General features: G+C 45.6%; 1 protein-coding gene across 5 annotated transcripts in view; it reads right to left on the bottom strand.

Moving 5' to 3' along the window:
• Positions 1-27,113, bottom strand: part of GRIPAP1 (GRIP1 associated protein 1) — a 253,480-nt gene that overhangs the window by 199,691 nt on the left and 26,676 nt on the right. For 4 of the 5 annotated variants that reach the window (XR_003941032.1, XM_030194003.1, XM_030194004.1 and 1 more), the window contains exons 3-6: positions 16,255-16,316; positions 16,091-16,117; positions 14,407-14,514; positions 12,353-12,500 (exon numbers count right to left, since the gene is read on the bottom strand). Coding sequence is in view for 3 of the 5 variants with exons in the window: in XM_030194003.1 (XP_030049863.1) it covers positions 12,353-12,500; positions 14,407-14,514; positions 16,091-16,117; positions 16,255-16,316 (345 nt within the window). In the remaining 2 variants the exon portion in view is untranslated. Of the gene's footprint in view, positions 1-12,282; positions 12,501-14,406; positions 14,515-16,090; positions 16,118-16,254; positions 16,317-27,113 lie in introns of those variants that run through there. The other variant, XM_030194007.1, reaches the window with a different exon arrangement.

The raw sequence follows: 27,113 nt of genomic DNA, 5'->3' as shown, positions 1-27,113 counted from the left end.
AACTGCAGGTTTAAGTTTCCCCCTCTCCCAATCTAAAATCAGCTGGAGTTGAGCTGGGAAATAATGCCATTCAAGATTGGGGACTGCTCTCCTTCCCTTTTCTTGGGCACCCCAAAGAACCCACTCCACAAGATGGGGATGCTTTCCAATCCAAATAAACTGGGATAGAGAACCCTGCAGACGTCTAAGAAGTGGCTGCAGGACCTGAATAAAAACAGCAATCTGGGTAACACATTCATCTTTACCACCACAATACGGCCCCATCAAGATAACCATAACCCTTTCCAACTGGACAATTCTACATGAATCTGATCCAAATCTTGTCATAGTTCAGTGAAAATAATGAACTGAGATCCCGAGGTATTCTGATTCCCAAATAACGGATATTATGAGAGGCTCGTCGGAATGCAAAGGCTGCCCTCAACCTATCTTCCTCCAATTGGGATAGGGAAATCCCCAAGAGTTTATTTATTGCATTTGTATCCCACATTTTCCCACCTATTAATCTATATTAATCTTCAATCTTGCAAACCTCTCAAATTCGTGAAGCACCTCCACACCACAATGGGTGGTTCTGTGGCTCAGACACAATTCTCTAGTCTGTAGTACACAGGGTCAAAGGTTTGAATCCTGGAAAACTTCCCAAACAACCACCTCCCCCTCCCCATACTGCTGGAGGGAGGCCCTTCCTGGGGCCTTGGGACCTGATTTGTCCAGCTGATCTTTATGGAACCCAAGTGGGGACTTTGCGTGGATGTTTGAGATGGGCTTGAATTATAGTCTTTTAAGCAATATTCCTTCCAGTTTAACGAGTCTGTATATAATGTATTCACAACATCCTTGAATCGTCATTGGCTGGGGAGGGGCAGGTTGCCAACCCGAGAATAGAAGGAGTTTTGTTTATAGGGTTTCATAGTGGATGGTGATTTGTTGTGGAGACTTTAACCTAATGTTAAATGCAAGGGTTAATGCCTCAAAGGGGAAGACAGTGGGGGAACGCATCTAAAGGCAAAAGATGAAAGGGGTCATGAACCAGGTGGTGTTAATAGAAACCTGGGGGTTTAAAATCAGGGGAAAAAACGACACACATATTCCTCAAGTTCACAGGAGCTATTCCCGCATTGAATTTATATTATTAGACGTCTCATTAAGTGGGAAGGTAAAGGAGGTGGCAGTAGAGCCCACAGTGTGGTCACATCATGATGTTATATGGGTGAAATTGGCAAATCAAGAGCTAGATGATAGGAGCCCAGGAGCCCAAACTGTACTAAATCTATGGCTCTCTGAATGAACCAGAAAAAGCATTTTAAAAAGGACTTTTGTTTGTCAGACGAAGAGAGGAGGACATGGGGGTTCAGGTGAGAATCCCTGGACTGTGGACCCTAAAGATACTGACAGAAGGAGGAAGGCAAGGCAAGTCTGTGCTGAGGGTTGATTGTTCTAAGACTGGGAAGTGAGAAGAGAGAAACCTCCTGGCTAGGAAAATCTGAATAGAGTGAAGCCCTGTGGGGGGCTGAGGAGTTGCCCATAGAAACAGGGAAGGTAAAGGGAGAAAGAGTTCTGAAAATAGAAACTGCTTGGCTCTAACCTTGCACAGCCAGCCAGGGATTCCAACGTTGCCTCTGCTGTCTTGCTGGTTGAGAAACCTCAGGGAGGCAGACTAAGCATAAACCCAGGAGTTATGTTGTAAGCTGGGGTAATAAATATGTGCTGAAAACACATATTCCTCCACGACCCTCCAGACCGGTCAAGACGCATGGGTTATGTCCTCCTACCAGCAGAGGGAGACTGAGAAACACTGAGCTTTTGAATACTGTATATATAACCTGTGCAGTACATTCACTAGCCAGTATTTTCTCAGTCTCAGCAGAGGTAGATGGACAGCCTGTGCAGTCTTCAATAGTCTGGTGAGGTAGTTTGGTTATATAGTTAAGGGGGTTTCTCCTCTTATTTCCTTATTTATTGGTTTGGAGTATTCCCTGTACGTGGAAAAAAAAAAAAAAGTGCTTCGGGGCCCTGGGTCCGGTGGGGCCCAGTTTCCCCCTTGGGGTGTTACACCTGTTTTCAGGTCCCTCCCCCTGTGCTGCTCTCTCTGGAGACGCTGGCAGCTTGTGCCTCGGCTGCTTTCTAGTATTGTAGCCTTGAGAGCCCCCACTTTTCAGCTGCCAAGGAGAAATTGGTAATATCTCTTTAAGAGCCGTCTGCAGCCTTGTTGCTAATATACCTTCAAGAGTCGTCTGCAGCTTTGTTTACATAGCAACAGACGGCAGGCCCGTTCCTATTACTGGCGAAAGAGTGAGAGAGAGCAGGGCGGATAATTATTGTGGGGAAAGCTGTGAGACAGAGTGTTTGCGCCGGTCAGTGCTTTGAAGTTATGGCGGGCAAACTTCTTCGCTGTCGCGCGTGCTCGCGTCGGGGTATAGAGGCGCCGGGAGGTCAGTGCCGGCTGTGCGGCGAACCGAAGCAGGTCGCGCCGGTGGCGGCACCCCCTGTGTTAATAGCGGAGGCCCCAGCTAGTTCGGGGGTGTTGGGAGTAGCAGCAACTTCGGCAGGGCCGGTTTCAACGAATTTAGTTTTGGCGGGAACGGCCGCCATTTTGGATTCCGCGCGCCCCGCGGAATCAGCTGTTTTCGGCCCTGCTGCTACCGGATCGGCTCCGAAGGTGGCGCCGGAGGGTCCAGGAGGAGTTGGTTTTCCTCCGGATTTTGTATGGACCCTGTTTCAAGCCTGGAAGTCGGGACCCCCACCTTTAGGGGAGGGGGTTAGTGCGGCTCCGACTAAGAGGCCTCGGTTTGAGTGGGACGACGAGGAGGGATTCTCCCCTGTAGGATCTGAAGGGGCCTTGAGTGATAGCGCGGATCCTGAGGGGTTTGAGGGTCCTCAAGAGCCGGAATTGGTGGTCCCGGGGAAGGATCCTTCTGTAGTGAGAATTTTTCACAGGGAGGAGCTTGCGGAACTCATTGAGCAGGTTTCTTCCACCCTTAAGTTCGAACAGCCAGAGGCGGTTTTGGGGGAGGCTAGGCAGGTGGATCCCTTGGTTAAGGGGATTCAGCGGCAGGCTAGGTCTTTTCCCATGAATAAGGACATCCGGGATATGGTGGTTCAGGAGTGGCATTCGCCGGATTCTCCCTGTAAAGTGTCTAAAGCGATGTCTAGGCTGTACCCGCTCCCACAGGAAGATAGAGATTCCTTTAAGGCTCCCACAGTGGATGCGGTGGTGACAGCAGTCACCAAAGCCACGGCTATACCGGTAGACGGGGGGACTGCTCTCCGGGATCCCCAGGATAGGAGACTTGAGGCCTTCCTCAAGCGGAGTTTTGATTTGTCGGCCCTGGCCCTGCAGGCCTCGATTTGTGGGGGGCTGGTTGCGAGGGCGTGTTTCCGTTGGGCCGAGAAGCTGCTTGATGACTCGGTGGAGGTTGGGACCTCCGGGGTTCAGGAATTAGCCAAATTGGAAATGGGATCCTCCTTTTTGTCTGATGCGCTTTATGATTTACTCCGTGCTTCGGCCAAGAATATGGCTATGCTGGTGGGGGCACGTAGGGCACTGTGGTTGCGAGGTTGGGTCGCGGACGCGGCCTCCAAAGCGAAGCTTTGCTCTCTCCCGTTTAAGGGGTCCATGCTCTTTGGGGAGGATTTGGATAAGTTGGTGAAAGGTCTCAGCGATGCCAAGGCCCCTCGTCTTCCGGATTTTCGTCCTAAGGCGGCGTTCAGGGGTACTTCCTCCCGAGGGCGGTTTAAGGAGGCTCGCCGGTATAGGCCCGGGAGGACTAGTGGGGCCTTTAGAGGTCGGTTTTTCCAGCGAACTCAGTCCTTTCGGGGGAATCGGCGCGGAGGCCGTGATTTCTCCGCGGGAGGACAGGGAGGACAGGTGTCGGGGCGTAATTCACAATGAAGGTGTGCGGGTCCAGGCCCTGGTTCGGGTAGGGGCTCGGCTGAGTCAGTTTTACCAGGACTGGGCCCGAATCACATCGGATCAGTGGGTCCTCGAAGTGGTGCGAGACGGGTACGCTCTGGAGTTCGACGGCTCGCCTCCCGAAAGGTTCCTGGAGTCCCCTTGTCTTTCGAGACTCAAACGGGCGGCGGTGCGAGACACGTTGGCACGGCTGATCAGTCTGGGGGCGGTGGTACCTGTTCCCGCCGCTCAGCGCCGCTTGGGCTGCTATTCAATCTACTTTGTGGTCCCAAAGAAGGAGGATGCCTTTCGACCTATCTTGGATCTGAAGGCAGTCAATGCAGCCCTCAGAGTCCCCTCTTTCCGCATGGAGACTTTGAGGTCGGTCATTGTCGCGGTGCGGGAAGGGGAGTTTCTCACGTCTTTGGATCTGACGGAGGCTTATCTGCACATCCCCATTCGGGCCGCTCATCAGCGATTTCTGCGTTTTGCGGTTTTAGGGAAGCATTTTCAGTTTTGTGCTCTGCCTTTCGGACTAGCAACGGCTCCTCGAACCTTTTCCAAGGTCATGGTGGTAGTGGCGGCGGGTTTAAAATCAGGGGAAAAAACGACACACATATTCCTCAAGTTCACAGGAGCTATTCCCGCATTGAATTTATATTATTAGACGTCTCATTAAGTGGGAAGGTAAAGGAGGTGGCAGTAGAGCCCACAGTGTGGTCACATCATGATGTTATATGGGTGAAATTGGCAAATCAAGAGCTAGATGATAGGAGCCCAGGAGCCCAAACTGTACTAAATCTATGGCTCTCTGAATGAACCAGAAAAAGCATTTTAAAAAGGACTTTTGTTTGTCAGACGAAGAGAGGAGGACATGGGGGTTCAGGTGAGAATCCCTGGACTGTGGACCCTAAAGATACTGACAGAAGGAGGAAGGCAAGGCAAGTCTGTGCTGAGGGTTGATTGTTCTAAGACTGGGAAGTGAGAAGAGAGAAACCTCCTGGCTAGGAAAATCTGAATAGAGTGAAGCCCTGTGGGGGGCTGAGGAGTTGCCCATAGAAACAGGGAAGGTAAAGGGAGAAAGAGTTCTGAAAATAGAAACTGCTTGGCTCTAACCTTGCACAGCCAGCCAGGGATTCCAACGTTGCCTCTGCTGTCTTGCTGGTTGAGAAACCTCAGGGAGGCAGACTAAGCATAAACCCAGGAGTTATGTTGTAAGCTGGGGTAATAAATATGTGCTGAAAACACATATTTCCCCCTTAGTGAGAGCATGCATGGAGAGGAATGGAAGAGACTTCTTTCTGCTGTACTAGGAGCTCAGGTTTGAGAGTTCACAAGGGATTGTGCCTGGAAAATAGTTTGAAAATGTTGGGCTGACCATTAGACATTATAGCCAGAGCAGGCAAGATATTCCTGTCATTGTTTGTAAGCCTTAAGGAGCTAAGAGCAGTTAGCTGTAATATTAAAGAGGATTTAGGTATGTGGGTTTCAAAAAGCTAGAGTAACCCTGGGAGGTCTAGCTTACCCTAGGTACAGGATGAAAAATTTGTGTTTGAATCATACTGCTTAAAAGGAAGTAAGGAGTGTTTGGTTTCTCTTAATTTGCTGTTTTTGAACATTTATTTTGCTTGTATTTGCTCCCCGGGGGGGGGGGGGGGGGGGGGGGGGGGGGGGGGAGAGACAGAAAGTTATGTTCTTCATATGACTTTGGTTCAGAGCCTTAATAGAAAGTAAGTTGTTTTGGTTAAACACTGTACTGTTTTGCTTGTATTTGCTCCCGGGGGGGGGGGGGGGGAAGACAGAAAGTTATGTTCTTCATATGACTTTGGTTCAGAGCCTTAATAGAAAATAAGTTGTTTTGGTTAAACACTGTACTGTGGGATTTTATTTGGGAAAATCCTTACTTGTGGCTAGACTACTCTGAAGCCGTGGGACTGGGGTAGGTTGTTAGGCTGTAGACTGTACATAGGATCCCTTCAACAGTATCAGCCAGATATGAGCCCACTCCCTCAAAGCAAGCCATCTCCACTAGAGAGATCAAGGCTGATATACAGGTACAAGGGCCAACAGTATTTTCTATTTTACAATGGAAGTAAGTGCATACTTTAAAAAGTGCCTGTTGGCATTTACACCTTCTGAGTCACGAGTAAGTCTCGGCTGTTTGATTAGACTTAGGCTTCGGAGGCGTTATTGAGGTCCATCACAAAACACCTAGCACCTGCCTGAGGTTAACCTTGCAGCCACCTAGAGGGTCTGCCCTCAGAACTGCTCAGACCCACCTGCACATAGGCATGTGCTCTATTCTATCACCCTCCACCCCACGAACTGGGTCCCACTTGCCTCTGGGCGAACCTCCCACTCATGTTATTCCCTGGTGATTTCTAGGTTACTGGGACCACACACTCAGGGGTCCCACAGTTCCTGGAAAGCATCACAGACCCAACACACAAACCACCAGGATTCTTAGTCAGTCCAGGACAAAAGAGCCAATAAACTAGCAAGGTTTATTTGTGTGAAGCTACCACGTACTTGCAGCAGTCTAGAATGAGATACCGGTGGCTTTATCCGTTTGTATTACTACTTACTGTAGGTGGCCAGACACGCAGGGTTGAAACCACGGCTGAGGCCTGGAAAACTCTGTTGGAGCCGAGTTGCTCAGATTTACCAGTCCAGTTGATCAAAGGAAGCATGACGGCCTTGCCCAAAAAAAACACTGAATTCTACCTGGCAGAAAGTTCACTCGGGCAGAGGGCATCGGACTTCAGTGTCACAGTCTGGGATAGGCACAGCAACTTGATTCAAACTCAGTTTTGGTCTGATTTATAATCTTGGGGCTACGAAGACTCTTCGTGGTGGAGTTCACCAAGTGGACTTTATGCACAGTTATTTTGGACCTGCTTTATGACGAGTCAGTGTGAATGTGCGGTGCTGAATGGCAGTATGAATGAGGGGGGAGATGAGTGCGCAATTGCGTGAGATGGATGATGTTACCAGTATAAATGTTTAGTTACGCTTTTAAGGGGGCTTTGGGTGTGTACACAGTTTGTGTGCTCCTCTCTGGTGGTGACACACTTCCTCAGGGAGATTACTGGCCAGAGGGGGAGAAGGTCAGTCGGTTAGAGGGAATGGCGTTGGGGGAGGGGAGGAAGGGAGGTTGGTTTTACGGGTAGGTTCTTGGAATGTTAACGGTTTAAATGATCCAGGAAAAAGTAGTACTATTTTTAGAGAACTGAAACGTCTTCAATGGGATGTTATCATGCTTCAGGAAACACATATAAAAAGAAAAGATGTTCTATTACTTCGCCATAGAGATTATAGTGGGTGTTTTACACATGCTGATCCCAGAGGAGGTAAAACTGGGGGTCTAGTGATACAGTGGGGGAAATAAGTATTTGATCCCTTGCTGATTTTGTAAGTTTGCCCACTGACAAAGACATGAGCAGCCCATAATTGAAGGGTAGGTTATTGGTAACAGTGAGAGATAGCACATCACAAATTAAATCCGGAAAATCACATTGTGGAAAGTATATGAATTTATTTGCATTCTGCAGAGGGAAATAAGTATTTGATCCCCCACCAACCAGTAAGAGATCTGGCCCCTACAGACCAGGTAGATGCTCCAAATCAACTCGTTACCTGCATGACAGACAGCTGTCGGCAATGGTCACCTGTATGAAAGACACCTGTCCACAGACTCAGTGAATCAGTCAGACTCTAACCTCTACAAAATGGCCAAGAGCAAGGAGCTGTCTAAGGATGTCAGGGACAAGATCATACACCTGCACAAGGCTGGAATGGGCTACAAAACCATCAGTAAGACGCTGGGCGAGAAGGAGACAACTGTTGGTGCCATAGTAAGAAAATGGAAGAAGTACAAAATGACTGTCAATCGACAAAGATCTGGGGCTCCACGCAAAATCTCACCTCGTGGGGTATCCTTGATCATGAGGAAGGTTAGAAATCAGCCTACAACTACAAGGGGGGAACTTGTCAATGATCTCAAGGCAGCTGGGACCACTGTCACAACGAAAACCATTGGTAACACATTACGACATAACGGATTGCAATCCTGCAGTGCCCGCAAGGTCCCCCTGCTCCGGAAGGCACATGTGACGGCCCGTCTGAAGTTTGCCAGTGAACACCTGGATGATGCCGAGAGTGATTGGGAGAAGGTGCTGTGGTCAGATGAGACAAAAATTGAGCTCTTTGGCATGAACTCAACTCGCCGTGTTTGGAGGAAGAGAAATGCTGCCTATGACCCAAAGAACACCGTCCCCACTGTCAAGCATGAGGTGGAAATGTTATGTTTGGGGGTGTTTCTCTGCTAAGGGCACAGGACTACTTCACCGCATCAATGGGAGAATGGATGGGGCCATGTACCGTACAATTCTGAGTGACAACCTCCTTCCCTCCGCCAGGGCCTTAAAAATGGGTCGTGGCTGGGTCTTCCAGCACGACAATGACCCAAAACATACAGCCAAGGCAACAAAGGAGTGGCTCAGGAAGAAGCACATTAGGGTCATGGAGTGGCCTAGCCAGTCACCAGACCTTAATCCCATTGAAAACTTATGGAGGGAGCTGAAGCTGCGAGTTGCCAAGCGACAGCCCAGAACTCTTAATGATTTAGAGATGATCTGCAAAGAGGAGTGGACCAAATTCCTCCTGACATGTGTGCAAACCTCATCATCAACTACAGAAGACGTCTGACCGCTGTGCTTGCCAACAAGGGTTTTGCCACCAAGTATTAGGTCTTGTTTGCCAGAGGGATTAAATACTTATTTCCCTCTGCAGAATGCAAATAAATTCATATACTTTCCACAATGTGATTTTCCGGATTTAATTTGTGATGTGCTATCTCTCACTGTTACCAATAACCTACCCTTCAATTATGGGCTGCTCATGTCTTTGTCAGTGGGCAAACTTACAAAATCAGCAAGGGATCAAATACTTATTTCCCCCACTGTATATATCAAACTGGAGTACCATTTATTAAACAGCATATATTCACAGACGACTCAGGGAGATGTTTAGCCGTGACGGGATGTCTTTCAATTGTGAAGCGCTGTGTACGACTGGTAGCGCTATAGAAATGATTTGTAGTAGTTTATGAACAACAAGTAATCTTCCTCAATTTGTATGCTCCGAATGTAAATCAGGGGGATTTCTTTGACTCCTTACCTTTTTCCATTTTGCCTCGGGACACATGGTCATGGGGGAGGGAGGGGGTGACTTTAATCTACTATTAACAGCTTTAGACCATTCTAAGGGAGGTGGTGGGAGTAGTTTGGTTTACAGGGAGAAATTTCTGCAATTGGTTAAGGGTCTAGACTTGATGGATGTATGGAGATTACAACATCCGGGATAACACTCCTACTCCTTTTACTCACATGCAAAACACCTATACGAGAATAGACATGATCTGGTGCAGTCCAGCCTTGTAGGGCCAGGTGCAAGACACCAAGATAGAGAGTATATATGCCTCTGACTATGCCCCGGTTTGAACTCAGTTGCGAGGTTTGAATGATGAGAGATGCCATGCTTTCTGGAGATTAAACAAATCCATAATGGGGGATGCGGAGGTGTGTGCAGAGATCCATGAGGTTATTAACAATTATATGGAGTTGAATGACACAGGGGAAGTATCTGATGGGATGCTCTCAAAGCAGTGGTACGGGGGCACCTCAAAGTCGGGTGCACGAAGGGAACGGGGTAAGAAAGAATTAGAGCTTCGAATGCAATCAGTGTGTCTAGAGACACTGCACCAACAGGGGAGAGCTCCAGCCATTTTACCACAATCATTAACTTGTAGAGCAGAATTGCAGCGACTGCAGGTGGACCTGATGGAATTTTACAGAAGACTGGTCCAGCAGAGGTTTTATGAATTTAGTAACAAGGCGGGGAGAATGCTAGCTCGATATATTAGAAAAGCATCAGAATATCCATACTATCCCTAAAATCAAAGGGACTGGTAATACCTTGTACTATAGAGAAAGGGAGATTCAAGAACAATTTGTCCAGTTCTATACTAATCTATACACTAAGGGAGATGGGGTTCACAAATCAAAGATTCAAGAGTATCTGGCAGGAGACGGGTTGTCAGGTTTAACAGCAGCTCACCGAGATCAGCTGGAAGCCCCAGTAACTTCTGAGATTTTAAGGGTTGTTAAAGGGCTTAAAGGGGGACAGGCGCCGGGAGTAGATTGATACACTGCAAAATTTTATAAGCTTTTTCTTTCAGAGTTAGGTCCTCTCTTGAGAAGGGTTTGGAATGCATGCTTTGAAGCCCATTCTTTGCCACCTAGTATGCGAGAGGCGAGGATCTCGGTAATACTAAAGCCTGGGAAAGATCCAACAACATATGGGTCTTACCAGCCAATCTTTTTACTAAATACTGATGTAAAAATTCTGGCAAAGATCATGTCAGATCATTTGAGTAGAGTACTCCCACAGATCAATCTGGATTTGTGCCCAGATCAGGTGGCAGATAATATTAGGCGTACGCTTAATAATGATGTGGGGGACACAGGTCCAGGGGGAATCCTTAGCTTTGCTGACTACGGACGCCAAGGCGTTTGATAGGGTTGAGTGGCCCTATTTATGGGAACTGTTACGTTTCATGGGATTCCGCCCCAAGTTTCTAGGATGGCTGCAGTCTTTATGAAGCTCCTGTAGCTTGTGTTAAGATTAATGGAGGATACTCTCCCCAGTTCTCTATAATGAGGGAGAGAAGACAAGGATGCCCACTCTCCCCCCTGTTATTTGCACTATCCATTGAACCTTTGGCACAATGGGTTCGATCTCTGCCTGACATAAAAGGGGTTCAGATAGGGAGGCAGGAGCACAAGATAGTTTTATTTACCAATGATATCCTGTTCTATATAAGAGCACCTCAGTTGTCCCCAACTATAATAATTTGAGAATTAAATTACTTTGAGAGCATGTCAGGTTTTAAAGATAACTATGATAAAGCTAAATTTATGGGCATTACTATCCCAGGGGAGCAGGAGGAGAGGTTGTTGCAGTCAGTCCTTTGCCATTTGTAGGGCGAGGTCTTAGTTATCTGGGTATACAGATACCAAAGGACTTGTCTAAATTATATACATTAAATTATACTCCATTATTCCATCAGCTCCGTCGAGACCTAAATAATTAGAAGAATAGGTGGTTATCCTGATGGGCGTCGGATCTCGGCAGTTAAAATGAACTTGGATGGGTGTAGGGAGGGGGTTTTATGGGAGGCTCAACTAAGATACGACAAGTACTCCGAAGAAACCACAGAGTGCTCTGAATTTGATGCAGACATACAGAGAGAGGGAGAGAGGGATTGGGGAGGGATTGTTGGAGTTAGGTTTCCTAGTTGTTAGTTACTACCAGTTTACGTTTTGTTCGCTGGTGCACTGCAATTGATGTCTGTAATCTCTTCATAAATTTTCAATAAAAATTTAATGCCACCAATAATAAAGAATGACAACATGGATGCAGCAGCTTATAGGTTTGCTCGCTTTGTTTTGCGTTTACGGCGATGACGGTGGCGTGAAGGGGAAACAGAGACTCACCCTTTTTGCCATCCTGATTCCCGACTCCATCCATCCACCTCCCCTCCAAACCTGGGTGCCCTCCTGGCACATAGCTCGAGGCACCCTGGTAGTCTAGTGGCTTCTTTGGAGCAAGAAAGAGCCCCCCCTCTTTCCTGCCCCCTGCTGCAACGCTGATCCTTCCCTCTCTGCTTTTTAAAAATGGCTCCCGAGACTTCCAGTGGCAGCCTTTTTAAGACTTCTGTAGAAGTCTTTTAAAAGAGCAGAGAGGAGAGGATCAGTGCCGCAGCAGCAGGCAAGAAAGAGTGGGGATCAATCCTGTCCCAAAGAAGCCACTAGACTACCCCAGGGTACCTTCAGGAATGTGCCAGGAGGGCACCCTGCGCTCAAAGGGAAGGCACTTCTGCGGGGATCCCACGGGACCTGGGTCCATCCCTGCAGGATCCCCGCCAACATGGATGGAATCCCCAGAGGAATCCCGCTATCCCTGCTCCCATGCAGCTCTCTATTCTGAAACTTGGCTCCTTAACTGGATTTCCCTAGACATCGAGTTTTGTAAAATCTGGCACTTACATGAACAGGTTGCAAAAACCGTATGTTTATATGTGTTAAGTGCTGCTACATTTTCAAAGCTTCATTTGATGCTGAACCATATTCAGTGAGTCCTTTGTAAAATTATCTATAAAGTCTGAGCATCCAAATTGTGATAGCCCTTTTCCTACTTAGACAGTCTATGCAAAAAGCAAACTTTCAGTGTATATGCTTGGCCAGCTGTGTACAGAGGCACGCAATACCATAGGTGGCATTATTGCTAACCTAACTATCATGGATGTTTGCACTACAGCTGCTAACCTGCTCTGTGGTGTGTATGAAGTTCATAGCAATGGAACCCTTTGTTGCTCGTGTTGGTCAGCTGCTCTACCTGTTAGGTTCTTCTGCAGCGCCATGTTCTCTGCTTGCAGCCTCAACAGCTCACCATCCACTGCTCCAGCTGCATAAGATCCATCCAAGACCTGGACTCCCTTCATCTGTCGATTCTCCAGCTCCAGTTGTTCTATTTGGGAGCACAGCTAGAACAGGGGACAAGGCAAAAAACAGATTAAAATCATAAGCTAGGAATTAGGAAAGGAACGGTAATGCCTCTGTATTGCTCCATAGTGTGACTTCATCTTGAGCACCAGGTTCAACTCTGATCGCTGTATCTCAACAAAGATATAGCGGAATTAGAAAAGGTTCAAAGAAGGGTGACCAGAACAATAAAGGGGATGGAACTCCTCCCATATGAAGAAAGGCTAAAGAGTTTAGGGCTCTGCAGCTTGGAAAAGAGATGGCTGAGGGGGGATATGATTGAGGTCAACAAAATCCTAAGTGGTGCAGAATGGGAATTTTTTACTCTTTCAAAAAGTACAAAGATTAGGGGACACTTGTATATCACAGAGGCCATGGCAAAGTGCAAACCTCCATATTTGTAGTTTTTATTTTAATATAGCTATTTGCATTTCTTAAGCTGGGAGCAGATTTAGACTTCCAAGATAGCTAGAAATTTATTTTTTTCTGGTACCTACCCTTTCTGAGGCTGTAGAAATTTGTGGTTAGACATTTGGCATACGATAACTTGGCCTATGCTAACTTGTGATAAGCAATCAAGGGCCAGAGACTCCTATGACTAAGGATACCTGTAGTATCCAGACAAACAATCAAAAGGAGAAGTAAGTGGGTGTGGGTGAAATTGTAGCCTCAGCAAGTGGGGGGGGGGGGGGGGGCTTGCATGATGACTACGTTTAAACCATTATCTAGTGAAAACTTATGCTTATGTGCACAACAGGCCCTAACTGTCCATGCACTGAGGGAATAAATGATAGAAGCTGAAAGATGGTAGAAAGTGCTGGAACAGGATTCACCCTAAAAAGAAATAGAATATTCTGGAAAGATGCATGTTCATTAGGTAGGAAGGGTAATTATAATTAAGATACTAAAGAAAGGAAGGTATATAAGAGGAAAAATAATTGAGGATGGCGAGCCTCAATGTGTCTACAATAGCAGGTGGACATATTGACAGCTCCCAGGGAAAACTCTGTTTTTATTTGCTACATATTATACTCTATTGGGATTTTATTTGTTAATATCTTAATAATTACTGATTGGCTTCTTTGACAATTTATAAACATTTATTATGTTTAATACTTATTTAGTAGCCTGAGTTCTTCTTGCCTGGGATTTACTTGAGGGTCCCCCCCCCCCCCCAGGAGACCTCCAGAAGGCTACTCTTGTCTCTGAGGCAAAGACAGGAATGCACACTCAAGTTACATGGAAATACTTTTAAAACAAAACTAGGACATATTTTTTTTTCACTCAATGAATAGTTAAGTCCTGGAACTCATTGCCAGAGGATGTGGTAACCGTGGTTACCGTATCTGGGTTTTAAAAAAGTCTGGACAAGTTCCTGGAGGAAAAGTCTATTGTTTTATTGAGATGGGACATAGGGAAAGCCAAAGCTTGCTCTGGAATCAGTAGCATGGAATGTTGCTACTATTTGGATTTCTGCCAGGTACTTGTGACCTGGATTGGTCACTGCTGAAAAGCAGGATGCTGGACTAGATGGACCACTGGTCTGACCCAGTACGGCTATTCTTATGTTTTTAAACTATGTCAGCTTCCTCAACATTCCAGGAATTAAGCATATCAAGACACACTCTGGATGGCCCATGCAAGATGGACTACTCTGGAGAATGAGTGAGGACTCAGATGACTTGGTGATGATGTGGGGGAATGGTGAGCTCTAGTCACTGCATGAGAAGCTATTCTGGGGTGAAAGGAAGAAGAAAGGCATGGTAGAGTGCCTTGTACAGTTGTTCTCAGATGTGGGGGAGGGGGAGGGAGGAAGAGGGTTGATAGGATGCAAAGCAGTAGCTTGGCCAGCTCCTGCATGAGGGTGGTGTTCCAGGATTGGGAGAGGAGTAACAGGGTGTGAAGTACCTTGGATAGCTCCTGCATGAGGGTGCTGTTCTGGAGCCTGAAATCATCCTCCTGACTATGCAGTTTCCCTTGTAACATCTCATTCTCACCGAGTAGGGCTTCCACCTCCTGACCAGCAAAAAGGCAAAAACAAGTTATGAGAAACAGAGAAGCATGACGGCAGATAAAGGCCGTATGACCCATCCAGTCTGCAACCCCTAATTCTTCCTGTTCCTAGGCAATCCCACATGCTTATCCCATGCCTTTTTAAATTCTGGAACAGTCCTCGACTCCACCACCTCCACTGGGAGGCCATTCCACGCCTCCTCCACCCTCTCTATGAAATAATACTTCCTTAGGTTACTCCTAAGCCTATTCCCTCTTAACTTTGTCGTATGCCCCCTCATTCCAGAGCTCTCCGTCACTTGAAAATGGCTCTCTTCCTGTACATAAATGTCCTTGAGATATTTAAACGTTTTTATCATGTCTCCTCTCTCCCAGCGTATACATGTTGAGGTTCATAAGCCTGTCCCTATAATTTTTGCAATTCAAGACAGCTTACTAATTTCGTAGCCGCCCTCTGGACCGACTCCATCCTGTATATATCTTTCCTTAGGTGTGGTCTCCAGAACTGCACGCAGTACTCCAAATGAGGCATCACCAGAGACTTATACTACGGCAATATCACCGCCTTTTTCCTGCTGGTCATGCCTCTCTTTATGCACCCAAGCATCCTTCTGGCTTTGGCCATCGCTTTTTCTACTTCTTTGAAAGCTTTAAGGTCGTCAGACACAATCACCCCCAAGTCCCGCTCTTCCTTCGCACACTGAAGCACTACACCCCCTATACTGTACCGTTCCCTCAGAGTTTTGCGACCCAAGTGCATGACCCTGCATTTTTTGGGATTAAACCTTAGTTGCCAAATATCGGTCCATTCCTTTAGCTTCGCTAGGTCCTTCCTCATGTCATTCACATCCTCCAGGGTGTCCACCCTGTTGCAGAGTTTAGTATCATCCGCAAAGAGACAAACCTTACCAGACAGCCCTTCCGCAATATCGCTCACAAAGACGTTAAAAAGAGCCGGCCCTAGGACCGATCCCGGCGGTACTCCACTGACGACCTCCTTTTCTTCAGAGCAAGCTCCATTTACCACCACCCTCTGTCTCCTACTATTCAACCATTTTTTTACCCAATCAGTTACTCTAGGTCCCACACCGAGGGAACTCAATAATTTATTTATCAGTCGCCTGTGATAGATGCACCATTACCACACACACAAACACACCTATGTTAACTCACTCTTATCACCCAGACAGAAGTAACTTTTGCCATCTCAAACCCATCATCTTACATGTTTTGGGCTGTGACTCCCCCCTTTTTCCCATGCATCACAGGGAGCTGCCATGTTAATAAAAGAGGTAAAGATAACATATGCTAACTAAAGTTATTGCTGGCTACGTTATTGTAAACTGCATCCCACAATTAAAAAAACAAACAAACCAAACATCTGTTTCTGTGGCAATATAGGTATTGGCTCTGTGAGTACAGAGCACCCATAATTGTTTTAAAAAGCTTGCTGCTTTGGGTGACAGTGGCATGAGATGTCAAGTAGGGGGGGGGGGGGGGGGGGGGGGGGGGGGGGGAGATGATATAAGTGGTAGGTACAGAGTCCCTGGCAGTTTTAAGAACACATTTGAACACTTACCTGTGCCTTCTTGCTTTTACTCAAGGCCTGTTGGGGGAGAAGGAAATAAAAAGTATCAAAACAGTGCAGGAATCTTTACCCTCTCTTATTTCTGATGCCTAGATTTGGGGGTACACACCCTACGTTTGACACTGTCTTTAATCCTCCCTACCCTTTTCACTGACCTTCTGAGCCTTGGAATACTCCTTCTCCAGATGCAGCAACTTCTGTCGAAGTCCAGTCAGTTCTAGAATGATAGAACAAAACAGAAAACAGTAGTAGGGCTAAGCATTTTTTGGACTTTTTGTCTGATCTCTGTCAATGGGTATCTTTCCCCACCCATAATGCATGCCACACCTTGATCTTTTTCTTACCCTGCAAGACTCATCTACTTCCCCAAGATCTCTTTCATGAATTCCTCTCCCCTAGACTGACCACCATCTCCTTTTGTTTGAACTTGTTCTGACCCCTACTTCACAGGCACCCCCAACCACTTCTGGTTACTAGACCAAAATGATCTTGCAGATTGAGCCCAATTCTCTCCCTCTCTCCTTGTTTGCTGTGCCACCTGAATCTTCAAGTAAACCTTTAAAAGACCAACCAGAAACCTGGCACTCTATCCTAGAAAATGACTTGGACACTGTTGCCCCTAAAATATTTCTCCGTCCCAAAGCTTCACGCAGCAATCCGTGGTTTACCCCAGACCTTCGTCTACTTAAACACCAATATCGTCGAGCTGAGAGGCTCTGGAAGAAGTCTAACTCCCCAGTAGATTTGCAGAAATGAAAAAGTTCTTCACCACGAGTACAATTACCATCTCAGAAAGAGAAAAAAAGGATTACATAATGAACAGTCTCTTAAAATCACCAAACCCTGCTAGGGACCTTTACTCGATATACTGGTGTGAAAAAAGTGTGTTTTAAGCCTGTAAAATGTATTGGATATTTTCCTGCATTGAATATGTTCTGAAGTGTATTTCTCCTTCTTGGCCAGAAGGTGGTGTTTCTTTGATGTAAAGCTGTTACAGAGAACTGGGTGTTTTTTCTTTAGCTTGACACAAACAGAAAGCAAGCAGCAATATATATTTGAAATCTTGTTGACTGGGCTCTGATTGACCCAGGAGCTCATCTCATTTGGACTCGACTGGTTTTGAGTTCAGTTTCAGCCCGGAAGAAGAAAGAGAGAGATCTATTTGAACAGATATATGCCCCAATCTCCCCAGGTACTTTCTAGGAAGTATGCAAATGTTTAGTTAGTTTTCTAATTGATCCATTTTTCAGTTACTTGTCGCTGTTTGCTATTAGCACTTTTTTTTTTTGGTCCACTGTTCCAATTTCTGAGAATAACCACATTTGTTTGTTTGTTCTGCCTGTCTGGACTGATAAATAATCCTGGTGGTTTATGTGTTGGGTCTATGAGTGCTTTCTGGGAACTGTGGAACAACTGGGAGTGTGGCTCCAGAGACCTAGAAATCACTGGGGATAATTGGAGAGCGGGAGACTCACCCAGAAACAATTGTGACCCACTTGAAAGGAGGATGGTGTTAGTGCAGAGCACAAGCGGCAGGTGCAGTTGAACCTGAGCTGTGCTGGGGATAGACCCTCTAAGTGGCCATGGGGTAACCCCAGGTGGGTGGCTAGGCATTACGTGACAACCGGCAATTGTCAAATTCTCCCAATTCCAGTTCACCAAGCTCTATTCCTTCAGCTGAGGCCCTTCTCTTTGTTCTTCACTAAAAAACTGAACATCTATTAAAACCTTTGCATCAACCCCCTGTTCCGATTTCCATTGTACATTCTCTCCCATACATCCCCTCTGTAACCCAGGATGGCTCTTCGACCTGGTCCTCTTTTCACGCTCAATCTCTTCACTCTTTAAAAATCCTTATGTCCACAATGAAGCTGACCCACTGCCCTTGTGACCCAATCCCTGCTGCCCGGCTCAAATCCCCTGAACTCCATCTACTTCCGACCCTGTTTATAGCTAATCTTAGCCTCTCCTCTGACCAATTTCTAGATCTGTGAAAGATGGCTATAGTCTGCCCAATTTTGAAAAAGCCAAATTTGGATCAGTTCCAAATCATTATCATCCTGTTTCCAGCCTGTCTTACATGTAAGGTTCTCAGAAAGGTTGTTTTCCACCAGCTTTCAGACTTCTCCGAAAAGGTTTTAGCATTGCATCCTCATCAATTTAGCTTTAGAATACACTTCAGTATGGAAACAGTTCTGATTGAACTGTTAAGTGAACTTCACACCCACTTTGACAAACATAGTATCATTCTAGCTGTCTTTTGACTTGGTCAAATCACTCTTTACTTCTTACCCATCTGTCAACTCTAGAAATCTCAGGGACTGTTTTATCTTGGTTTTCCTCCTCCTTATCTAAATTGCTCTTTTCAGGTCATTACTCCCATTTCTGTTTCACAGAAGAGGATTCTCTACTACAGTGTTCCCCAAGGGTCGATCCTCTCACCACTTCTATTAAATTTATTCTTGAGCCCTCTGGCAGCCCTAATTCAATCTTTTAGTATCTCGACTTACTTCTATGCAGATGACATTCTTCTTCACTATCCTATTAATCCATGTTCACCATGTATTACCCCGCTACAGACCTGCCTTGACTCTGTTGCACCCTGGTTACGGGAGCACCAACTTATTCTGAACACTGACAAAATTATTTCCTGTTGGTTTTCTGACTCTACTTGCCCTCCATCTTCCCCTATTACCCATTTAGGGATCTCCATAATACCAATTTTACATTTTCATTATTTGTGGGTCTTCTAGATTCTTCTCTGTCCTTCCTACCTCAGATTTTCCACCTATCTAAACTTTGTTTCATATATCTCCATCAGTTGCACGCCATGCACTGTTACTTTAATCACAATGACTTCCAAGCCCTCATCCTAACTTTCTTTGCTACCCACCTCGACTACTGAGGTTGCATTATCCTGCTCAGTCTAGTGGCCAGGGTATTGTTTTTGCCCGCCACATGGCATGATCCAGTACCACACCCCCCTCCCACACTTGTTGGTGTAATACATAGCAACTTAATTGTCTGTTTGGATGAGAACAATTTGGTGAGACAGCCTGAAAGCCTTTAGAGCGTTCCAGATCGTCTGAAGCTCCAGGAGATTGATCTGAAGTTTTGTTTCTTGGGAGGACCAAGCACCTTGCATGTGAAGCCCATCTACATTAGCTTCCTATCCAAGGAGAGATGTATCTGTTATCAGCACTTTTTGTGGCTGAGGAATTTGGAATAGAAGTCCCAGAGTCAAATTGGATCGACTTATCCACCACTGAAGAGAGTGTACAAGCTCTGGTGACACTTGGATGACATCTTCTAGACTCCCCGTGGATTGGTACCACTGAGAAGCCAGGGTCCACTGAGCTCATCTCATGTGAAGACGAGTCAAGGGTGTAAAACACTGCGGAAGACATGTGGACCAACAATCTTATCTAATGAGCTATGACACACTGCGAGGCACAAACCTTGGATGCGAGACAAGATTATCCACTCTCGTCTGCAGGAAGTAGGCTTGAACCCTCTGTGTGTCGAGCAGGGCTCCTATGAACGCCAATCGCTGGACAGGGCGGAGATGGGACAGGGTAGTTTAAAAAGAAAGTTAGTAGCTCAAGCACCCAAACAGTCATCCACATGGACTCCTGAGCACCCTCCTCAGAGGGGCTCTCACATGAACTCCCAGTCTGCATAGCAATGATGCAACTACCACAAGATAGTTGGTGAAGACCCTGGGAGCTGACGAGAGGCCAAAAGGTAACACGCGGTACTGAGTGATATGTCTCCTGCCGAAATCAAAGATACTTCCCCTACCAGAAGTATCGGGATGCAAGTATATGCATCCTTTTAAGTCCAGAGAGCATACCAAATTGTTTTTCTGAATCATTGGGGGAAGGGTGCCCACTGAAAACATCCTGAGCTTTTCTTGGACTAGGAATTTGTTCAGAGCCCTTAGGTCTAGGATGGGACGCATCCCCCCTGACTTCTTTTGCACAAGGAAATACCTGGAATAGAATCTCTGCCCTTCTTCCCCTGGTGGAATGGGTTCGACTGCATGGGCCTTCAGAAGGGCAGAGAGTTCCTCTGCAAGTACCTGCATGTGCTGAGAACTGAATGAATGGGCTCTTGGTAAGCAATTTGGAGGTTTGAGAAGCCAATTGAGGGCGTATCTGAGACGGTCTATTTGAAGAACCCACCGGTTGGAGACTATAAGAGGCCCCCTTTGGTGAAAAGATTTTAACCTCCCCCCATCCAGGATGGACACTTTTACTGCGGCTATGCTCTGCTGGAGCCGGGCAAAAGCTTGTCCCTTGCTTTGCCTAGGGAGCAGCAGGGGCCTTAGGTGAATGCTGTTGATGTGAACAAGTGTGCTAGGGTTCAGCCTGAATAGGCTGGTTAGCCGCAGAGTTGTACCTACACCTAGGATATTAATAGGAGCTCCTCTTTGGCTTGCCAAAAGTCCTCCTAGCTGAGGAGGCTGATGCAGAAGGCGCCCAGTGGAAGAGAGAAGAGATTGTGTCAGTTTGTTTTTTTATTTGGTCAGTGACCTCCTCAATCTTCTCTCCAAAACTGTTATGTCCCCAGCAAGGGGCATCTACCAATCTCTGCTGAACAGAATGTTCCAAGTCAGAAACATGCAGCCATAAGAGTCTGCGCATTGCTAAACTTTGGGCAGAAATCCTGGATGCCATATCAAAAGTGTTGTAAGTGCCCTGCCCAAGAACTTTTGACACGCCTTCTGCTGCTTGACAAACTGGCGAAAAGGCTTGGCCTGCTCAGGAAACCAAGTCCGATAGCTGATGCACGAAGTTTCACAAGTACATGCTCATGTAAGATTGTATAGGGGAAACGAGCACTGACGCCTGGTACATCTTCCTCCCAAAAGAACCCAGGGTTCTACATCTCTGCCTGGGGCGCCAAGGCATAGCCTCTGGAACTCATGGCTCTTTTGAGAATGAATTCCACCACCATGGAATTGGGAAGCAAATGAGGCCTATCAAAACCAGGCGCACTGTGGAGCCGGTACTGGGTGTTAATTTTCTTTGCAAGCAGGCAAACACAGCGAAGGTGACACAAAAGATGATGCAGACATCGAAGGACCAGACCGAGCCCCAAAATGTTTCTCGAGCCACTTGAGTCCTTTTCTTCATACGAAGACAAAGTGCACAACGAGCTGGGCTATGGTCGGGCCCAAGGCACTGTATACACCACGAATGGGTATCTGTGCCTGAGATGGTGCGGTTGCACAGAGTTTGAAGCCACAGTGGTGAGGAGACACTTTGATTTATTGAAAACACATCCTGCTTTGTCGAAATCTAATATCTTGTTTTCCTACCAGAGAGGTTATAACTTGGGTGATCTCTTAAGTCCTAATGATGTTTGGTCCCCAAGGAAAGGACACACAGAAGTGGGTTCCCACAAGAAATGTGGCCACTATTCGGTGTGTCAGATTATGGAGGAAGGGAGCGTCTTTACTCATCCCAAAACAGGAAAGAAATGCATTCTGAAATCCAATACAACCTGCAAATCATTGGGGGTGGTATATTTAATCAAGTGCCCTGCGACCTATTATATATTGGGCAGACCACGAGAAGTCTAAAAACAAGATTGATGGAGCACCGGTCCTGCCTGAAGCTTTTGAAGCAGGAGGCTCCGTTAGTGACCCACTGTGAGACTGAGCATCATCTGTTTGATAATTTACAATGCACAGTACTGGAGCAAATAAGACCTTCACAAAGCAGAACAGAAGTGGATATTCTTTTTCACCTTGATGGAACCCGATGGACTGAACGTCCGGGTAGAGTGGTCGGCTTTCTTTTGAAATATGTTTTTTTTTTTTTTGTGGACGCTCGGTTTCCTTTTTTATGTCTTTTGGGTTGAACTGGTGATGGTAGGTTTCCCATTTTCTGATTGGTGCTACTGTGATAGTGACATTGGAGTTAATGACCACTGTTGATTGGTGGCTCTAAACTTGAGTGGGAGGAGCGAGATCTATTTATAGAACAATGGAGGCGTCTTTTCATCAGTTACCTGATTGGTTTTGGATACAGCAGACAAGACACAGGATGGTAATCCTAGATGCAGCGTTGAAACCCCTGATGCAGCGGAAGCGAAACGGGGATTCCCTGTTGGGTTGAAGCCAGTGATATTCTGGACAGCGAAACACTGCAGCGATTGGATTGAAGCTAAGTGATTTGTGGCTGTATCACCAGGACTGAAAAGTAGCAGTATTGATTTGATATTGAACTGATGTAACTGCATGAAATAGAATGGAAAGAAATTGATTCTATTTACATTCTGTGCTCTATAAAGTATACATACACGTTTGTCACCTTATTAGTAGTATTGAGAAAAGGTTTGCAATATACACCTTGAGACACTAAGGAATTGTGGAGTTTTTTTGAGCCAGATGATGGTGCGCTGGGCCCATGCCTTATAGTCTGTAATTTCGGGCTGGCTGGGTGGCATTACTAAGGCTTTTTCTCCACTACTGAGTGCATGGTTATGTTAAGCCTGGGGTGATAGCTGTAATATTCATTAAATTTTAACTGCCAGACCCTTGACCATTCTTCTAACTTTTGGAAATCCCTTCTCATGGTTTCCACTTCCCCCAGGGTATCCATTCTGTTGGCTATCTTCGTGTCATCCGCAAAAAAGCAAAACTTTCTTTCTAACCCTTCAGCAATGTCTCTCACAAATATATTAAACAGAATCTGCCCCAGCGCAGACCCCTGAGGCACTCCACTACTCACCTTCCTTTCCTCGGAGCGTATTCCATTTACCACCACCCTCTTCCGCCTGTCGGTCAACTAGTTTTCAATCCATTCACCACTTTGGGTCCTAAGTTCAGCCCTCTCAGATTATTCACGAGTCTTCTTTGAAGGACCGTATCAAGGGCTTTGCTGAAATTATATCTATCACATGTCCTTCATCCAGTCTTAATTGCTACCACTACCAATGATTGAGGCAGTTGGAGGACCCAGGAGAGGAAGGAACGAAACCAAAGCTAGTACTGGACATAAATTAAGTCTTCCCCTCTATGAATCCCTAATGTGGCTGTCACACATGAACTCTATTCTACCACTACATCACTTTGTATTTGTTCATAACGGGATTGGCGATCGCCTTTACGGTACCATGTTAAGCCACATTGAGCCTGCAATTAGGTGGGAAAATGTGGGATACAAATGTAACAAATAATAAATAAATAAATAAGGAAGGGACAGACACTGGACTCATGGGGGGGGGGGGGGGTGGAGATGGGACAGAAAGGTTCTGGATCTTGAGGGGGGGAAGAAGAGGAGGAGCAAGATGGAGAATTACTGGATCTGAATGAAATGAAGGTATGCTGGACCTTGGGGGGGGGGGGGGGGAATTGGAGATGTACTGGACATGCTAGGAAGGAGACAAGAAAAAGAGAGAGAGACAGACTGGAGAGGAGGGACAGGAGGGAAAAGACTGGATTTGGGGGGGAGGGGACAGGAGAGACAGACACTGTACTCATGGAGGAAGAGAAGAAGATATACCAGACCATGAAGGGGGAGAGAGAGAGGGGTGTGGGACCTAGTGGAGGAAGAGTGTGGAAGAAAGGGAAAGGAAGGGAGGAACAGGGTACAGAGTAATGCTGGGTATAGAATAGGCATAGGGACAGAGACACAGAAGGGCAATGATGGAAAAAGGGTGGGAGAGGGACACAGAGGGGCGATGCTAAATATAAGGGGATGATAGGACAGGATCACAGAAGAGAGATACTGGACAGAACCAAACAGGAACACAGAGAGAAGATGGGAGAGTGGGAATGGAGAGAGAAGAAATGTCAAATGTACAGGAGTCACTCAAAAGAGGGAAAAAACAACAGAAAAGCAGGAGAGAGACTTGGATCAAATCAAACAGAAAAATAAAATGCAGAAAAGAGTATTTTATTTTGAATGTATTAATTGAAACATGTTAGTTTTGGGAAATAGTGGTTCTCAAACCTGGTCCTGGAGGCACCCCAGCCAGTCAGGTTTTCAGGATAACCCCACTGTATACAAATCTTTCATGAATATTTGCATACAGTGGAGCTAAGGGGAAATAAAGAGAGAAAAAGATGACAGGCAGGGCTCAGATGGGATTGTACAAAGGTGTCCAGGAAAAGGTGTGTTTTGAATCTGGAGTAGTAAGATTCTTGCATGAGGTTAAGGAGAAGGGAATTCCAGAGTTCAGTGCCAATGCTGCAAAAAGACAAGTGTAACCACAGGAGGACTGGAGCTCTGAGATTGACATATGCCCAAACAGGTCCACCAGGTGTAGCTTCTTATACCAAGCGCCTATGATTAGTAGCTCAGCTAGAAGTAAAGAGCAAGTCTAAAATAGAGACAGCAGACTGTTCACAGTTTTACTGTGGAAAGTCAGATTATTACTGCACAGTTGCTGTACATTGATAACGAAAACTTTAATTTTTTCTTCCAACGTAATAGCCAACACCATCAAAAAGTGCACTTTTATATAAGCATACGATTCTTTAGATACGAAAAAAAACACAGACATGTCTTCCCAGGTTATTCAGAAAAACAAAAGGAACAAGGTTTATTTTGAATATTCACAATAAGATAGAGGAGAAGGTCCACCACAACAGCAGAATAAATTAGGTTCTTAAGAGTTTTTACTGCAGGTGTGGGAGGCGAAGCGGCTGCAGGAAGAGTTCTTTGCTAGGCTAGATTCACCAAAACTCACTCCAAAAGCTAGAGAAGCTAAACTCATCGATGGCAGGGGAGGAAGTACAAGCAAACATTAAGCAGCTGACACCACAGACGTCCCCAGCTCCAGATGAGTAACCAGTAGAGTTTTATAAAATACTAGAACTACCATGTCATGCCAACAGTGCAGGCAGTTATCACTTTCTCATTAACAGGTAGGCTGCCCTGCCCCCCCCCCCCCCCCACAAAAAAAAAAGGAAAGACCCCTTACAAGAAGGGTCTTATCAACCAATTTCATTAGTAAATGTGGATGATAAAATAAGCTAAAGTACAAATACTAACTGCATTGTACCCACTGACAAATCTTAACATATAAAGAAGTTAACCTTCAAAGCACCTACACTTACCAAATTACCTAGGTTACAATAAGGCATATTTTCAAAGCACTTAGACTTGTAAAGTTACGTAGAGGGGCATTTTCAATATGATGTCCAAGTCAGACTTTACACACAAAAAAGCAACACTGGGCCTTCAAGAGAGAGATAACAGCAGTCCTTTATTATTACAAAGACCCAACACGGGCCGTGTTTCGGCGCACAAGCGCCTGCCTCAGGGGTCAGCTAAGGTCTTCGTATTGTATAAGAAGCAGTAATCAGACAAATGTATGAAGTCGTTTGGTTCCAAATAGAGTAGTTAGCTCATGCCAGACGTGCATTCAATCAAACTGGACGCTGTCTTGAAAAAACGCCAAAGGCGTTGTAATAATAAAGGACGGCTGTTATCTCTCTCTTGAAGGCCCCGTGTTACTTTTTTGTGTGTACTGTATGCTTGTATGCTGCAAAACCCTCTCTTCTGTGCCCAAGTCAGACTTTGGACATTTTGCACAAAATGTCCAAAATCCAAATAAGGTGGTAATTTTTGAAAAAGAAATGTGCTATCTTTTTTTTTTTTTTTTTCAAATATACTTTTTCGAACAAGGTTTTGTGCTTTGGACGTTTTGTTTTTTGCTCCATTTTTTTTTATTTATTGCATTTGTATCCCACAAATCAAGCTATTGGGATGTAGGAGCCAGAGCCAGCATTTTTAGCAGACTGGTCCCCCAGACATCCCAGGAGAGCAATGGGGTACCCTAGGGGGCACCTTCTGTGCACTTCATAAAAATGCTCCCAGATACACATCTCACCTTTTCTCCCTGATCTTGTTCCCTGAGCCCTCCAAAACCCACCCAAAACCTACTCCCCCTCCCCCACACACACACTGTACACCACTACAATAGCTCTTTAGGGATGAAGGGGGCACCTATATGTGGGTACAGTACTACTTTGGTGACTTTGGGAGGGGTCACAGTTTCCACCTCAAGTGTGGAGATAGGGACCCGAGTCTCTTGCTCCATAGTGCACTGCACTAACCACTACACTATTCTGGGGATCTGCACGCTGCTGTAATAGACCTAGCTATAACATCTGAGACCATCGGAGGCTGGTAATATTTTTATTCACATTTTGGGAGTGGGACTGGGGGTCATCCGGTCATTTAGAGCTCAAAACAGTTTTAGTTTTGTTCCATTATGGCTAAAATACATCTCAATCTTAGGAATGCCCCAAACTCGCCCTTCACACTCCCCCTGACACGCCCCCTTGAGATTTGGATGCACTGCAAACAGCTTTGAAAAACTTCTGAAAAATAGGTTTCGAAAATACTGATTTGGACGTTTTTGTGAGAAAAACATCCAAATGCTGCTTTATGCCACTTTTTAAATGTTTTTCTCTTTCGAATATGAGCCCTAAAGTAACCTATGGAACTTTGTAAGTCTATGTACTTTGAAAATGAGCACCAAGCTATGTTGACAGCAATTGGCAAGACTCAGCAGCAAGCCTTGGAAGCATTAGTTTTTAATCAGAAAAGGCATTTGACAGCATATCTTGGGAATATTTCTAGTACATGAGTAATCTTGGGTTTGAAAGTGAAACTTTATGTAGAATGCAAGTATTATATGCAGGCTCAGAAGATCCAGAGATGTGGAAGAAATAGGCAGTGGATTTTACCAAGTCCATCTTAATTGCTTTTGGACTTTTCGATTAGAAAATTATCCAAACCTTTTTTAAACCTCATTAACTGCTTTTACTACATTCTCTGGCAAAGAATTCCAGAGGTTAATTATAAGTTGAGTGAAGAAATATTTTCTCCGATTCGTTTTAAATTTACTACTTTGTAGCTTCATTACATGCCCCCCAGTTCTAGTATTTTTGGAAAGAGTAAACAAGCGATTCACATCTACCCATTCCACTTTTATTTTATAGACCTCTATCATATCTCCCCCTCAGCCGTCTTTTCTCCAAGCTGAAGAG

This window comes from Microcaecilia unicolor, chromosome 2 (assembly GCF_901765095.1).
Source record: "Microcaecilia unicolor chromosome 2, aMicUni1.1, whole genome shotgun sequence".
NCBI lineage: Eukaryota > Metazoa > Chordata > Amphibia > Gymnophiona > Siphonopidae > Microcaecilia > Microcaecilia unicolor.
The sequence above is the reverse complement of the archived record's forward strand: the minus strand, read 5'-3'. Positions and strand labels throughout refer to the sequence as shown.